Source organism: Condylostylus longicornis, unplaced genomic scaffold (genome assembly GCF_029603195.1).
Source record: "Condylostylus longicornis isolate FDR11 unplaced genomic scaffold, ASM2960319v2 ptg000038l, whole genome shotgun sequence".
Lineage (NCBI taxonomy): Eukaryota > Metazoa > Arthropoda > Insecta > Diptera > Dolichopodidae > Condylostylus > Condylostylus longicornis.
Window position 1 is genome coordinate 15,760,531 of NW_026578007.1, and position 18,161 is coordinate 15,778,691.

The following is an 18,161-nucleotide window of genomic DNA, read 5'->3' on the forward strand; positions in this document are numbered from 1 at the left end:
ATTTTTCTTGAAAAATGCATTTTAGAAGATCTTTGACATTGAGGTTTCTTTTGGGATTCATAATAATAATCTTAATTATTATGGCATAAAAAAAAAATAATAATAATTTCCTTGACAGTATGACAACGGTTATGGGTTCATGATGAAAAACAGTTTAATTTTATATATTTTAAATAATTATAATTTAAAAGAAGAAAATTAAAATGATGAAAGATTTAAGTATTAATGCTAAAATGTATAACATTTGACATTGTGGTATATTATGAAATCTAGAGGGTTTTGTTGGAAATTTTAAATATTTGCTGAAATGTACATGTATACTTGAGTCTTCTTTTATTAAAAATAATGCCAATTAAATTTTTATATGTTACAGGGTAAATTTAATTTACGGTAGGTTCGTCACCTATCTAGTAAACTAAAAGACATAAGAAACTAGTTTATGGTTATCTACAATATCGTGCACAAGCCCTATGTTCCTCAAAGGAGCGAAGTAGGACAAAAAAAAACAAAATAAAATTTATCAGTTATGGAATAAAATTATTTTAAAACTAAGAGGGTAGTCTCATCAATAATTTCCAAAAAAATTCAGTTTCTACTCGCCGTAAGGAAATTTGATTTCGATAGTTTTTCATCACAAATCGATTAATGGCTTGTAATATGAAAATTTTTTTGCTAAGAGCATTCAGTTTGTTATGAAATATGAATAAAATACAAAAATGCAATTCTGTAGAACCCTATTAATTCTTCTGGAATCCTCCTCCTTAATATGGAAATATCGTTACATTGTTAAAACAAAATTGATTGGTATAGGTTCCCTTCATTTGTAATTTTTTCAGATTAAGAATCCAATTTACAAAAAAAACGTCTTCTCTTCTTAAACTTCTATTGAATTTTCCATTTCTTCTCCACTAAACAACAGACAGACACATGGACTTTCATTCTTAATCCCTGTATCTAATGATATTCAGATTCTCAACGCTTATTCCTTTAACAATTTAACTTTGAAAATTTCTAAATTTTGTAAGGAAAAAATATTTTTGCAGAATTTGTCTGACCTTTTATAAACCATTTTGTGGTTCCTTTTTCAAATACTATTAAACATAAAAATCTTTCTGCGACCCTTTTGGTGGCCTTTATTCACCTTTTCTAACCTTTCCAAATTCCTTTTATCATTTTATTTTGAAATTTAATAAGAAAAGGCATCCTTTTTCTGTTTCGACCTTTTTCTGACAGTTTTTTTTATTGTTTTCTTCATTCCTTTTATTTATGTTAAAAACCATTCCGTTAACGAAATTGTAGTAAGTAGTTTTAGTCTATAGAATTCTCATAACTATTATGTAGGGCTTCAAAGCTCCCCACTGCACGAAATTCTCATTAACTCTTGGTGAGTTACACGAAGTTTCGCTTAATGTGGTTATTTGCTCCTTCAATATTTTGTATGCGAATGAAATTAAGCTAAAAAGAAGATTTCTAGAGAAAATGAAGAAGAACAAGGAACTACTTTAATTTTTACCTGGCGTAAAAAAATGTAAACAAGGCAAAATATAAGAAGTATAGGTTTTCTCGTTTCTAAGTGCATTGCTGTATACTATTGTATAGATCTTCATGAGATTGCAAAACTTTCATATAGAGACAATTTTCGCAGATGAACAGATTCTGGAATATAAGAACTTAAAATCGATTTAAGCACCCCTTTAAGCACTCACGTTAACTGAATTTTAAATTGGTATGCCAATTATCTTTTTATCTGATATGGTTCGGGAGTAATTGAAATAAATTAGAGAAAATTTACAACAAGCGCCTGAAATAGTGTGTTTTTTCTGTTATACGCAAATATTTAATTTACAAACTAATTTCGTTGATCATTTGCAATACGTGAGATTAACATTAGGTTCTGAGGCAAGTCAAATACCATTATCATCACTTTCTGAATCAAAATTTTCTTAAAGAAAATTTAAAGTGCAGAAATTTGAACATTTTAATTCCCTATTTTGAAAACACAAATACCTTTAATATTTTTTTATAAATATTCATTAACCTTTTATACAAATTGCATTTAATTACAATAATTTTGTTTTTGTTGATTGACTCTTCACTATTATGATTATTTTTTATAATAAATTTACCATTCAAAAATGAAAGTGTTAAAGCATAACTTTTCCTTCATCAAACCTCACCTTTTTACTATGATACTTGCATATTTACATATTTATTTATTTGTTTATTGTATAATATACTAACAATATAAAAAACAAATATTTTGATTTATTGGAAATCATTAAAATCAGCAAAAAAATCACATTTTATGAGATATGATCGTTGTATTACAAAATTTACGCGAGACATTTGAAAACTCATTTCTTATGATTTTCTTCACCAGAAAAAAAACTTTCACGCAATTTTTTATTATTGCATAAAATGCAATAAATGACAGTAACAAACAAACATAAATTTTTTTTTTTAATTTTTTCTTTTACTATTTAAATAAAATGCAATCATAATTTTAGCGAAATTTCTTTTATTAAGGTTTTTCTAAAAAAAAAATTCATATTGCAAAAGGTAAACGAATTGTACAAAATTTTCCAATCAAATCATTCCTAAAGAAAACGAGGAAAGGTAGGGATTACTGTGTAGACTCTGGGGTACCCGTATAAATTTTTCTTAAGAGCTATATGAAGAGTAATGAGTACAAGAGTAATAGAGTACTTCACTCGGGTTAGTAGAATTGGAATATTATAAAGCCCTTGAAATTTTTTAAGTGCTATGGCCATTAAGAACTTATATAACTACAACAAAAATATTTCATAATAGCGGCCCATAATCAAACAAAATTTTTCATGAAAGTGGGCCACTATACCAAGCTCCTCTTGTTAAAATTTGAATATTGTACAGGCGTAACAACTTCCGAGTTGTTACGCCTGTACAATATTGTTGGCTATGTATGTCAATTATTGTATATACACTTCTACAATCACAAACAAATTTTGTCGGAATAGTAATCACTTATAGGAAATTACTAATCACTTATAGAAGTACATGTGCGGCTTACTGTAATTAAGATATGACTAAATTATTTTTGGAGTTGCAGAGAAGCCACTCGAGTATATGCTTCACTCGAATTTGAATTAAATATAGGATTCTCATATCAGGCTGGTCGTAGTAGGCTGGTCGTAGTATTACTATAATGAAAATGAATGTCTTTGGTTTCAAGAAAAACCTGGTTAAAGTTGTAATTATAATTTTAAAATTGAAAATTTTAGGCATTCATAAATAAAATTTTGCCAAAATTGAAATGAAACTAATGAAAAATACGTATGCGAATAGAATACATTCATAATTTGTATTTTCCTTGCAGTTCAGAGCTGTATTCCAAATTCTTAAACCCAACCGATATCATATTTAAAAAAGCTTGCCATGCTATACATAAACCAGATTCAGGAAAAATTGGGTATAGACCCTATAGGAATTTTACTACCGATTCGATTTTTTTCTTGAGAAAATTAGAGGAGAAAACCTATCAATCATTTAGAAACCGCATATTTTATATATTGATGGTGAAAATTTCAAATTGAGCATACAAATTGAATTTAAATATAAGAAAACAATTTCTTTATAAAACTTCAATCACAACCATTAAAATTTAACCGCAATATTTGCAAAATATTGCCTTGTACAATTTACTCTCACATTATAAATTTTATATATACATACAAACACACAAATAACTTCAATAATTTCCCTTTTAAAAAATTATTTTTCGAATTTCGAATTTCCATTTCTATTTCATTTTAAAATATGCATTTTAAGTACTACGTAAAATTTTTCTTCAATTGAATTTCAATTATCACTATACCATTTAACATTATCAAAATACCAAACATCATTATCGCAAAACATTACCATCATTTATTTTCAAAACTATAATCGATAATTTTCTAAAGTTAATGCAAAACATACAATCGATTGTTATTATTGTTGCTATTCCTATTGTTTCACTCATATAATTACATTACTGTTGTGTTGTCGCTGTGTCGTCGCATCATTACTCGCATTAAAACATTCGTTAACAATTTGTTTTTCAATATTGTGAATATGCATGCGAATATACTGTTACGTTATACGTATAATGTAAAATAACAAAATACATTTTACTGTCTAATGCCATTGCCATCATTATTATTTTTATCCTAATCACAAATTCAAAATAAGTACTTATGTGAAAAATTTGTTAGTATGCACAAGCATAGGTACATTAATTTTATTCAAAGAGTTTTCTATTTAATATTAAAATACAGCGCTTATAAGAAACCAACTATTTTGGGATTCATACAGGTATGTTTACCCTCTCTATGCAATTGGCTTCAAAATTTATAAAATATCAATGTTAAAAATAATAAAATTTTTTATTTAATGGAATGCTACGTGCACAGTTTGTGCTATGGTATATGCATTTAGTACAATATTATTTTATTTCTAAAAGTGAGACTTTGTACATTAGAAATTATATTAGCAAAAAAAGAAAACTAATGAACCCTACATAATATATGCAATGTATGTATGTATGTACATGGCTGATTGTAATAATCAAGATATCTAATAAAAATTTGAATTTAATTGAAAAATATTTAAAAGATAAACCCGGAATCGATAAAAAAAAAAATTAGTTTTTGATTATTTTGTAAATAAAATTTGAAATTTTTAAAAAAATTTGCATTATTAAGGTTTGTGAATATTTATGAGATTATGAAAGAGTCCGTATTCTGTATTATTGGACTTTTTGATTTTTTGCGTCATCTATGATAAGAAATTATAATAATTTAATTTCAATACAAAATTGCTGTTATAACAGTAAAGCAAATACTATACTTGTTCAATTCAATTATTGTTCTCTTGTAATTTTTCTCTTAAATGCAATTTTATTGTTTTCTTCTTATAGAAGTACAAGTATAGATAAGGGTTAATAAATTATTGAATATATATTTTTTGATGAATTCAATTCTACTATCTTATGCATATCTTATAGTCTAATGTCTAATAAATTTAATCTTACTAACGTAATTTTAATTTTATGTAAATTAATCAGAAATTTGAAATAAGTATGAAGGCTCTATTTTTTAAGTTTTGCATATGTTTTTAATTTTTAAAAAATGTAAAATAATTCAAATTCTTATGATATACCAAATTAATTTATGAGCAAATAATTATTAAAAGAAGAACAATTTGCATATAATAGTTCCAATACAGATTTAATCTACAATATTTCCAATATATAAAGTTCAAATCATAAATTGAATCATAAGTGAACGTTCTTACTTTGCTAAATTAGTATTTTGTTCTATAAAGTATGCAAAAATTTAAATGTTTTCGTGATAATTCTTCGATTTTGAATATTTATTTCCACAATTAACTAGTTGCAATTATAGGTACATTTTCATCTTGTTAAAACCGTATCTCGCTCTGGTCAATATTTAGTATTCTTATTTTTTAAACAAAATCTTCGCTCACACAATATCAAAAGTTTGCGGCTTTAAGAGAAAATTGAAATTCAGATCAATAATGGCACAGTAGTGTATGAGTCCGAACATATTAGGTAGCTAATAATTAGATAATTGTTATAGTAATTGGATGTGTGTAATATTCGTTTTAAATCGTACTATGTTTTCGTTGCAAAACTGACTCTTATACCGGGACCCATATATTTTATTTAATTAATTCTAATGGATTGTTATAAACATAAAAATTGTTATAAACTGTTGATAATTTTTATTTATACCACCAGAACTATTGTGAATGATTATGAAGAGCAATTGAATTCACTATAAATAATATTATAGCTTTAAAATCATATATGCGCCATCTATATTTTGTCTAAGAATCCATTAACATTAAAACTGAAACCTTGTAGTCTTGAAAAATTTCTCCAAAACAATTCTTAAAATGAAATAAAATTATAAAATAAGAACTGATATATGCAATCAAAAACAAGTGAAAAGAACCATTCACCAAAACAATTTTTAACTAAAAGGTTTCTTTAAATTTTAACAAATAATCCAAAAAAAAATAATTTTTTCCCATAACCAATTTAAAAACAATGTACAACTTCTGCTTGTATATGGCAAATATTGTGAAAATACAAGTGAACTTATACATATGGTATTCATTCTATACTCAACACAATTAACTTTTCCTTTCATCGTAAACCCAATCACAAAAATGATCGTAGCCCCATTCATTTAATTCTTCAAATCTAACCTGATTTTTTAAACGCATTTAAAATGCCATAATATTATAAGGTAAGTACACCTATACAACACTTTTTTACTTTTTCTTTTTCCCCATTTATTTTCATTTTATAATGAGTACTGTAAGCGTCACGGTCAGGTGCGCGCTTTGAGTCAAATTTGGGAGACAATTCATGCATTTCAGAAACTATTTAAAAAATAAAAACGTACTTGTATATAAAATTTAAATGAGTAATAATAATAAAGCCCATAATATTCAATAATGTGATATAAGTACATTAAAATTTTAGTTTAAAAGGGGGTAGAACTGGGGATAGAAAAAAGCGAAAACCAGTTAACAGTGCCTATACCTAATTTCATTTTAATGTTACAGTTAAATAGTCATTTTTAACTTTCGATTGTATTTTATACGTTTTTTTTTTTTAAACTTGGAAATTTAAAATGAAAAGCTAATAAAGCGGAAATTTATTTTATGGTTTTTTATTTTTTTTTTTGTTGGTGGAAAATTATTGAGATTTTTTCTTGAACAAGGGAATACTGAGGAATGTGGACTATACTGACTGCTAAATATTATGCTTATATGCAGTATAATATTTTCATTAACAGTTAATATTTAAGCGATTAAAGGTAAAGAATGACAAAAATTTAATATTTTCGAACCAAAATTCTAGCATCCTTTTCAATAATCTTACCGAAATTGTAAGTATTTTGGGCTGTGTGACGAATTGTTTAAGCTACCTTAATACTGCCGTATGTATAAAGTAATTAAATTTTTACCTAATTGGAGATGGTTTTATTGCTCTTTAGTTATCGGAAATATTGTAATTCTATTAAATTTATTTTTAATTTGTATGAACATTTAAAAACGAATCACAGTCATACATCCAATTTGTACTTGCAAATATCGTAATTTTTCATTATTTCATTCTCATATTTGTTATAGTTCCACCCCTTAATTATGATGATCACCATCACTATTCTTTGGCTCAAATCATCTGAACTACAATAATTGGCATTATGATTCATTTTTTTTAACTGCATATTTGCTCGAATTAATAAAATTAAAATTTTGATTTTGCTTTGATCAATTTCTGCAATTGGCCCTTTTGTCAACTTTAATAATGTACTTTTTTTTTATAAAATCACTGATGAGGCCAACATTTTTATTTTATTACAATAATCCCCATACATGATAGTGTAAATTTTCTAATAAATAATTAAAAATAATTTTAATTTTAAAATTCAAAATATAATTAAATAAAATTAATTTTCTTTTTAGTATGGAATTTTCATGATCATTATTCTTATTGCTGAAATATCAGTTGCTGGATTAGCATTTGGCTACAAAGAAAGGGTATATAAAACAATTAAAAACAAATTAAAATAATTCAAAATAAATTAATTAAATCAATAAAAATTAATTATTTTTAGGCAAAATCTGAAACAAAAACATTCTTACAAACGACCATAAGTAAATATTATTCGAGTACAGAACATACTGATGCTGTAACATTAGTTTGGAATAATATAATGGCACAGAGACATTGTTGTGGTGTTAATGATTATCGTGATTTTGAATATTCAAAAGGATGGCAAACATATAAAGAGAATCGTACAGTACCAGATGCATGTTGTGTATTAAAAGATATGATAAAAATAATACCAGAAGATCCAAAATGTCCAACAAGTCCACATAGTGATAATAGTTATTTCCAAAAGGTATTCTTTTTTATTCATGAAGTAACTGCATAGATATCATTTAAGTGTAGAATTAAAATTTTAGAAAAAAAAAAAAATTGCATAAATTTAGGATGAACATTTTTTTTATATATTAATTTTATATTGCATATATTTCCATTATTTTTGTTAATAATTTTTTTCTTAAATTTTTAGGGATGTTACGATGCTGTTGTTGAATGGTTATTATCAAATAGAATAATAATAATTGCTGTTGCTTTAGGTGTTGCCATAGTACAATTATTGGCCATATTTTTAGCATTTTGTTTATGTAAAGCAATAAGTAAATATCGAGGTATGAGGCTGTAAATAAAATTCTAAATACAATTTTTAATTTTATTTAAAAAGAAAAATAAAAATTGAGTGTTACCGAAAATATTTTTAAAAAAAGTTAATTTTTTTATTACTTTTGTTTTTAATTTAATAGCAATAATAATATTTTCTTTTATTAAATTTATTAAAATTTCTAACAATTTTTTTTTTTATTCTAAATTATTTTCTTTTTTTTCTAAATTTCTAAAATTTTTATACAAATTATTTTCTCTTTCTCTTTTTTCTCTTTTTAGAAATCGAATTTTAAGTCAAAAAATTAAAAAAAATTAAAATAAAAATATTAAATGTAATTATGTAAAATTTTAATATAATTAATTATAATTAAATAAATTAAAATTTTTATATGTTTTTTTTTACTAGACATTTAAGTTAGATTTTTTTTTATTGTAATAAATTTTTTAAGAAATATATTATATATAAAAGTAACTATTTGTATAATAAAAAATATTAATTAATTAATTAATTAAGAATATTTTGTAACAAGAAGGTCTTATTCTATAAATGTAATAAAAAAATTGTATGAAAAGCTTAGGCTGCCTTGAAAGACTTTTGTAAATTGTTTTCTAATATATTATATATTATACATTTTTTTTTTATATTAAATATAGAAATAATTATAATTATATAAAATATTTTTTATTATGTAGTTTAAGTGAAATAATAATTATTAAATTTATAAAAATTCTAATATAATAGCAAAAAGAAAATTTTTTTACAAAAATTTGCAATTCAACACAACAAAATATTCAAAATAAAATTACTTAAGTAATAATAATTTAGAATAAAGTAATTTTCTAAAATGAGAACAAAAATAATATGTAATGTGTAAAAACAAAACAAATATTTAAAAATTAATTCTGTGGCAATAGGGAAAAACAATTAAAATCAATTTGGTACTATATTTTTTTTTTTTTGTTCCTTTGTTCACTCCTAGAAGGAGCATAGGGTTAGTGCATGATTTCTCATGCAATAGTTTCATAGCGTCATAGAGTTTAACTAGGTAGGTGACTAGCCTGCCGTAGTTGGTACTATATTATTAATATATATTAATTCTTTTAATATTTTAATTTATAATACAACAAGATTTAATTCAAATCGGAATATTCTTAGTTGGCTCGAATCAAATTAAGAATAATATTACTTTTAAAAATTAATCAAATATTTTGTTTTTTGAAAAGACATGCAAATTTCTTAGAAAATTTATTTAAATTTAAAAAAAATTTCAATATTAACAGGTCGATAACAGTATTGAAAATAGTATTTAATTAAAAAAATAGTAAATTACTATGAATAGAAATGTTGACTTTCTATATTCTATAAAGTCGAAACAAATTGCAGTAATTTTAATATTTTAATCAATTCGAAATTACATAATAATATAATTATTAATTTTGGCTTAACACGTTTATATCCATATTGCCACAGAATTTTAAATAAGCTTGTAATACCACAGAAGCGAATGATAATTTATTTTAAAATATTGATTTGTTTTCAAAATTTTATATATATTTAGTGCTAACGTATATATATAATAAAGAAACAATTTTAACATATTATGTATGAGATGCTTAAACAGTACCAAATAATCTAATATAAATTTTATAAATTTTTTTAATATTTTCATGAAAATACAAAATTTTGTATTTTATTATTCAAAAATAATCAAATAATGTAATCAGATATTAAAAGTTAATTTTAAATTAATTGCATTCTTAACAAAAAAAATATTATTTTATTTTCAAATAAATGAATGAATTTAAAAAAAAAATTAATGTGTTTTAAAAAGAAATCTCAAAATATTTAAAAAAACTAAAAATAATAATAATAATAATAATAATAATTTTTAAAAATTATCTTTGTTCACATTATTAAACTAAAAGAAGAAAACCAAAAGAATCAATTTTTATTTTAAAGAAATATTAAAAATTTTATGTAAAATATTAGTAAAAATTTTTTTCCTTTATTATTATTAATTCATTCAAAATAATTTTTTAATTCAAATATTCGAATAATAATAATTTTTGCTAATTAATTTGCAAAATATTTATTATGAACACTTTTTAATAATAAATTATAAAATACAAATAAAATTATATTCTAAAATAAAATAATTATGTATTTGAATTTTTATAAATTAAAAATAAAATAATTAATAATAAATTTAAAAATCGAAAAATTATTAAGAAAAAAAAACGTCCACAAATATTATAAATTTAGAAATCTTGTAATTTTTATATTAAATGAAAAAAAAAATATTAATTTAAAATTTAAAAATTTTATTATTGTTTTTAAAATTACAAAAAAAAAAGAAATAGTTAAGAGTTTATAAGTTAAAACTTAAATTTTTCAAATTTATATTAAAATTTTTAATATATTATACGTACATATAATAATATTTTAAATAATTTAATTAAATAAAAAATTTTATATAATTTCTTATACGTTTTAAAATTTTACAAACAAAAAATATGTATATATACGCAGATGTTTTTCATGTATACTTTCTTACGTAATTCTATATAAAAATATTTTTTTTTTTTAAAGTTCAAAATATCATGTATTACAATAATTACAATAATTTTAACAAAAATAAGATTTATATAATTGCTCTCTTCTTCATTGCAAAATTGGAATCTATATTACAAAGGTACACAAAATATTTTAGAAATAAATTATAATTTTTGTTAATTAATTATTTCAATTAATTTTTAAATTTTAATTTGTATGTAAATTAATAAAAATTATCCAGTCCTATTTCGAGTTTGGCTTAAAAATTTCTAAGCATTTTTTAAATCCAAAAATATTCGAAATTTTAGAGGAATTTCTTTTAAAAAGAATTATATTTGGTATTTTCATTAAGATACCAAAAATTTATACAAGGCTATGATTATTTTTAATATTAATTCTATTCTTAGTCAAGATTTATATATCAGAAATTATAAAAATTAAAATTAAATAACTCAATCAATTCATACGTAATTATAGTTAGAGAGGAGTGAGAGTAGAGCCCTTTAATGCTGCTAGCGAGCAGTTAAGCCAAGTAGTTAGCCAATTTACTTCCTCTCTCTCACGTCTTGCATATAATTTAATTAATGAAAAGAACAGCCAATTACAGAAATTTTAACAATATTGTTGTTATGAAAATATTTATGCTATAATGTGTTTTATATAATAATTTTAAATAATTTTATTATTTCAATTATAATACAATTATAATAAATTATTTCTTAAAATACTTACCTCTATTTGTATTCGAACAAGAAAAATTTTTGTAATATAGATTTAAATAAATTTGTATACTGCCTCATTAGTTTATACATCACTTAGCTTTTGTTCTTAAACCACTCTATTTTATTTTTCTTTACAAAATAATATGTTTGTTGTTTATTTAATAAAATTCGAATAAATTTTCAATATTTTTTTCTAAATTTTCATATTTTAATTGTTTAATTTTTTAATATTAAAAATTATAAAAATATTTAATAAATAAGATATATGGGTAGTTTTAAAATTATTATTCTTTAATAGAAACAAAAAAATTTTTTATATTTTAATTTTAAATTTGTATAAAAAATTCAAAGTTTTAATTTATCTAGCATAAAATTTTCTAAAATAAAAAAAAAAACAAACACAAAAAAAAAAAATTTCAATATTTAATAAGAATTTTATTGTTCAAAAAATTTTATTAAGTATTTTATAGATTTATATAATAAATATTAAATAAGAATATTATTATTGTATCTATTTTATAAGTTAATATTAATATTACCTATATTATTATAATATTATTTCAAAACTCATTTATGTTATATTGAAATTTATTAATAAAATATTATTTTAAATTGGTTTTTAATATATATATGTATATGCAAACATAATATATATATTTCAACTCCAACAAAATTAAATCTTTTTAATTAAATACAATAAAAATTTAAAAATGTTAATGGTAGCGTTGGCGTACCCAAAGCTAAACTTTTGTATATTACATTTGAAGATCAATAAGAATAGATTTAACAATATTTTTTTATTAGGAAAAAAAATCATTGAGTGGGTCTAAGAACTTTAATGTTGATTGAATTCCATATAGCCTTACCATTTAATTAATCAATTAGAAAAATATTTTTCGCATCACAGATCACAGATTTGTAAATTACAATCATGTATTTTTTAAAAAATCTTTTAGAACTTTTAGAAGCACAAGTACAATTTTCAACATGCTGTTTTTGCAGATTTTGCAGTTTGGGTTTATTGAATATTAAGATCTAAGTTAGAACTAAATTATTGAAAATCGATCAGTTTTGAATTCCAGTGAAAAATTTACTAAGCATAAACAGCATTTTGATTAATTAGAGCTACTGCAGAACAAATTTACAAAACTTCTATATTATTATTTTAATTTGTAATTTATTTATAATAAAAAATTTTTATGGTTGGTTTTATACATTTTCATATTTTATTAAAAATAAACACTTAAAAAATTTTTTCCCTTTCCTTAATAAAGTAAAGGAAAAGTCTTGTTTTTTTTAAATTACTTTTCTGTAATATTTCAATTGTCCCATTGCAAACAAATTTTAATATCTAATTTGATTAATAGATGACGCTACTAACCTTTGTATAAAATTAAAGGAAAATGCAATTTTTTAATAATCGTGAACCGAAAATGTTATTTTAAGTTTAAATTCAAGGTTCTCCAAATTATATTTTTGGACCCAATCATAAATGACAGATATCCAGTTATTTATTATCTATGGACCCAATGGACGTATACCAAAACTGCAAAATATATGAATACTGGGAGAATATGCAATCTACTTTTTTTTAGACTGGCAATTCTACTCTATTCAGCTGTTTACCTTTAATTACAAAAAAAAAAGTAATTTTCCACTCACATTTTTATGTTTCTCTCAAATTGTTTTTCCAATGCATACTTCATTTATTAAAAACTTCACATTGTACCGAAAAATTAAGAACGTCAAATTGATTCCAGATCTTTTATTTTGATAGACGGGGATTGATTGTGTCTCTATTGTGAATATTCACGATGCATTAAATTTATATATTTGCGACAGTGCTGACATTAGAACTACAAAATATATCATCATTCACAATTATCAAGAAAACTGTCAAAGTCGTAGATAATGCAAATAATTCAAAAAATACATAAATAAGAAATTGTTTCCAAATTGAAAATAAAAGTTTTATTTATGTTCACGTTTTATATTTCATTAAAAAAAATTGTGTGATGGTTTATTTCTTTGGACTGGATGGGAAATTGGTTTTGTCAGTGATAATTTTAATATTTTTATATTATGTTGCATGGATTTTTTCTCCATTTATATTAGTTGAAGACGGTAAATACATATTTATTTGATATCAAACCACACAATAATATCAAAAGTTTAATGTTAAATATTTCTGTTACAGATAACTTGATAGACAAATTTTTTGGTCCTATAAATTTAGCTTTTGCTATTCCAGTAACATTTGGAGTTGTATTCATTTCAAGCGTTGCTATATCCACAATATCTTGCTGTTGGAAATATATTGTTTAGTTTAATTAAATCTAAGCATATAAGATGTCAGAGGACGAAAATTCAAGTAGTAATTCTGAGCAGAAAATAATTTTTAAGAGAAAAATTAAAAAAAATTTGCGTCAAAGAAGGCATTCAGAAGAGGAAGATGAAAAATCGGAAGAAGATAACAGTTTAGAAATATTGTATGATAGCAAATTATAATGAAAAATATGGTTGAATTAAAATTCATTAATTATTTATTTTAGATCTAAGCTCTCCGAAACAAAAGAAAGGCAAAAATTAAGAACGCGACCGCATGGTGTTAGTATAATTGGTTTAGCTATAGGAAAGAAGTTGGGTCCAGAAGAAGAATTAACTATAGTGAGTAAATAAAATTTTTATTGTTTCTCTCCTACCTCCCATACTACTTTCTGTATATCCGTTTAACGCAATCAAAGCAAACAAAGCCTTAGAACATTTTAAAAACAATTTCCACCATCCTTAATTTTCATTTAGATTAATGCACGTATTTAAGTAAGAAAAAAATTTTGAATTTTAGTCACACTTTAGTTCTTTTCGTAGTTCTTGTAGTACGAAATTTGATTTCATTTACCATTTACTAATTGCCTCCCATATTAAAAACTAAACTTAATCGAAATTAATCTGTTAACAAAATATTAAACATTAGAAAGATCCTTTCAATGCAAAAACTGGTGGAATGGTTAATATGCAAGCTTTAAAATCGGGCAAAATAAAAGAAACCGTTGATGATGCATACGATGTTGGTATAGGAACTCAGTTTTCGGCAGAAACAAATAAACGTGATGAAGATGAAGAAATGATGAAATATATTGAACAACAACTTAAAAAAAGAAAAGGAGTTAAAACAGATGATTTTAAAGATGGTGGTGATGATAATCAAAAATATTTATCACCAGAAGATGCTGCTCTTTATGCTTTACCAGATCATTTAAGACAAAGTTCAACAAATCGTTCAGAAGAAATGTTATCAAATCAAATGCTTAATGGTATTCCAGAAGTTGATTTAGGTATTGAAGCTAAAATAAAAAATATTGAAGCAACAGAAGAAGCAAAACGTAAATTAGTACAAGATCAACGTAATAAAAAAGATGGTCCATCACAATTTGTTCCAACTAATATGGCTGTAAATTTTATGCAGCATAATCGATGTAAGTGATATTTTATAAATTAAAAGATTTACATTTAAAACTAAGATAATATGCTATTATGTTTATTTAAAATTTTAATTTTGTTATTTTAGTTAACATAGAAGAATCTGAACCACCAAAAAAGAAAAAAATAAATACTATTGTAGATGCTGAAAAACCAGCTGGACAGAAAAAAGCAACTGATGATTATCATTACGATAAATTCAAAAAGCAATTCCGAAGATACTAAGAGAAATTAGGATAATTTATAATTGTATATTTTTTGAGGACATAATAATAAAATTAATTGATTATGGAAAATTTATTTCTAATTTTATTTAGCATTTTTAAAAATTATATTTTTAATTTTACTTACTAAATTTTGGATACTTACTTAGTTTAATTTAATTTACTTAACTTTATTAAAAGTAATTGAAATTTAGAAGCTGTACAACGAAAATTTAAGGATGAAATAAATGTTTAATCATAATTTAATTGGAAAATATGAGTTATAAGAACGTGCCTTTTTTGTATTTGAATTAATAGTAAAGCATAAATTTATAAATCGTTTTAAATACAAAGCTGTTTACTCCATTACCCTTACATAAGCAAAAAATAAAACAAAAAATAATAATATGACAAAAATTAGTTTTTTCAGCATTTGAAAACATTAAAAATTGCAAAACTTATTAGTTATACCTCGAAAAATAAAAATTTTCTGCATCAAATTTCATTTTCTACCATGATCGTTTCTACCAAAAATTATTTCTTGTTGTTTCTTTTAAATGATTCATTGAAAATAATAAAAAATTTATTACATCATCATTAGAAACGCTCACACAAGAATAATTTTTTTTCTTTCATCATAATATTATAAATAATAAATTTTTTCTTCCTATCTTTTTAATATTTGAACTCACCAAAGTATGTATTATAGCCAATATGTGATGTAGATCTCTAGTTTTTACAGTCACTTCTTTATAAAATGCTTATTTGCAGAGAGAAGTACCAAAATTTTTTGACGTACTTTTAATGTATTATATTTTTGTGTAGAACATAATATATAAATGCATTTTTTAGATAGATTTACATTGATACACAATATTTATATTAAAGCTTTTACTTCTAAGATTACATAATATAAAATAAAATATTTTGTGGGTATTATAATTTTTGAAAATGTTATTTTTTTTGTGACCAAATTGCATACAATAAAGGAAGTTATATGAAGTCCTATAATTTCACAGAGTTTTCAACGAAAGTGCGCTTCTTCATGCAAGGGAATCGTAAATAAAATAATTTTAAAAGAGATGTTTATTAGTATGTCTGTCTGTCAATATGTCTGTAAGGATCTGTACCTCAAGTTTGGCTGAATCGATTTTTAAGGAAAATTTATAGCTGGGTTTATTTTGTGGCTGAGACGGTTTAACAAACTTTTGGGATATTTCGGGTCTCTGGGACTGAATCTTCACAACGAACTTATTTTAATTTTCCGGCTATCTTTAGGAAAGTAATCAGCGCTTCTAATTCTAAAATTTTATATATAAACTCCTGTCTGACAATATAAGTAACCTAAATTTTTGAGGAAATTAACAAATGGACTTTTGCTACTGCCTGAATTTGCATTTTTGCTCTTATAAAGACAAATTAACCCAGTAATTTACTTGATATTTCATAATTAAAATCTGATTATTAAAATAAATTACCAATAAATTTTTCAGGATTATCAGAGCCCGGAAACAAAACTTTTACTAAGGGCTGATTTTTCATCTTTGATCATATCTCGGAAACTAATTGATGAAATTTTTTGTAATATAATACTTGAATTCTGGTTGTTAAAGAAATGAACTGAAAAACTTTGCATGGAAATCGGATCAATGAATATTAATCATTAATAAGGGCCAACTTTATATTTTTCTAGCTAAGTACATTAACTAGAGCCTCCTTAATAGAATAAGAAATAAATTTTTAAAATGACAAAACTTTAAAAATGCGGTCAGTTATATTGCCGGTGACATCTGACCTCTTTTTTAATATCAAATCAAATCATTTCAATAAAACTATCAGGAGGATTATATCTTAATATTGTCGGTAATTATAAAATTTATAAATATCATAAAATTTGTACAGATACATACATATGTATGTATGTACCTGCTATATTTAATTTATTTGTCGATTTTATTTAGAAAAATATCATTATTCATTGTAGTCTGGAATATCAAAACAAAAATATAAACAAAAAATTTTTTTTTGCATACAATCACATGTATACATATACATAATTATATTCATAGATACTAAAGTACTAAAATATTAATAATATATTCTAAATGGAAATTAATAGTTTCCACTTGTTTCTTCTAGTATAAACAGAAATACAATATAAAAAAAAAAACAAATAAATTAAATCTCTTATATGCTTGATATAATAATAATCTTGTTATTTGTAAGGCCTATACATAAATCTATATAAATTTCCTATATATTCTATAGAATATACATATATGGTACGGTACTTTGTTTTGGACTTGAACTAATTCAAAGTAACAAATTGTAAATTTTACAATTACTTATATACAAATAGAATAGTGCCATATTCATATACTCATAATAGTATTAAATACTATGTACATAGAGATTATATTGTCGAGTCGAGTCGAGCAATAAAAGACCGATTGACTGACTGACTTTTATATTTTATTTTTATTTTTATTTTGTTATACTATTGTTATACATTGTTAGTTTTATTATTTTATAAATTTTTTCCTCTTATTTTCAAAATTTTTATTTATTTTTAGTTTTCTTATTTTTTATTTATATTTTATATATTTAAATATATATATATAAACTATATATTTTGTTATTCTTTTAGTTTTTTTTTTATGCCGATTTTGAACTCCAACAAATAGGGGAGATAAAAAAGATTTGTTTATTTTTTTTGGTTTTTTTTTCATTTAAGTTTAGTTAGAGATCAGCACTAGTATTGAAAAGACGTGCGCGTTGCGCTATATTAAAGCAATTATTATTAAATAGAAAATATTTTAGAATTTTCTTCATTTTTTTCTTTGCGAAATTAATACAGAAAAATAAAATAAGAAAATAATATAGTAAGAATTTAAAAAAAAAAAGAATATTCTAAATTCAAATTTTTAGTTTAATAT

General features: G+C 22.9%; 2 protein-coding genes across 3 annotated transcripts in view; both read left to right on the top strand.

The window, feature by feature from the left end:
• LOC129609057 (tetraspanin-18) overlaps positions 1-8,671 on the top strand; it is a 91,573-nt gene extending 82,902 nt beyond the window's left edge. Inside the window, exons 5-8 of one of the 2 annotated variants that reach the window (XM_055520914.1) lie at positions 7,522-7,596; positions 7,674-7,961; positions 8,136-8,274; positions 8,546-8,671. In XM_055520914.1, coding sequence (XP_055376889.1) covers positions 7,522-7,596; positions 7,674-7,961; positions 8,136-8,274; positions 8,546-8,559 — 516 coding nt within the window. In that variant the 3' untranslated portion in view covers positions 8,560-8,671. Of the gene's footprint in view, positions 1-7,521; positions 7,597-7,673; positions 7,962-8,135; positions 8,499-8,545 lie in introns of those variants that run through there. The other variant, XM_055520913.1, reaches the window with a different exon arrangement.
• Positions 8,672-13,472: 4,801 nt separating this feature from the next.
• LOC129609168 (splicing factor C9orf78) lies at positions 13,473-15,322 on the top strand. Its single transcript, XM_055521081.1, has 5 exons — positions 13,473-13,666; positions 13,740-14,031; positions 14,095-14,209; positions 14,517-15,018; positions 15,111-15,322. The coding sequence occupies exons 2-5, from the start codon at positions 13,892-13,894 to the stop codon at positions 15,245-15,247; spliced, it is 894 nt and encodes a 297-aa protein (XP_055377056.1). The 5' UTR covers positions 13,473-13,666; positions 13,740-13,891; the 3' UTR covers positions 15,248-15,322.
• Positions 15,323-18,161: the final 2,839 nt, after the last annotated feature.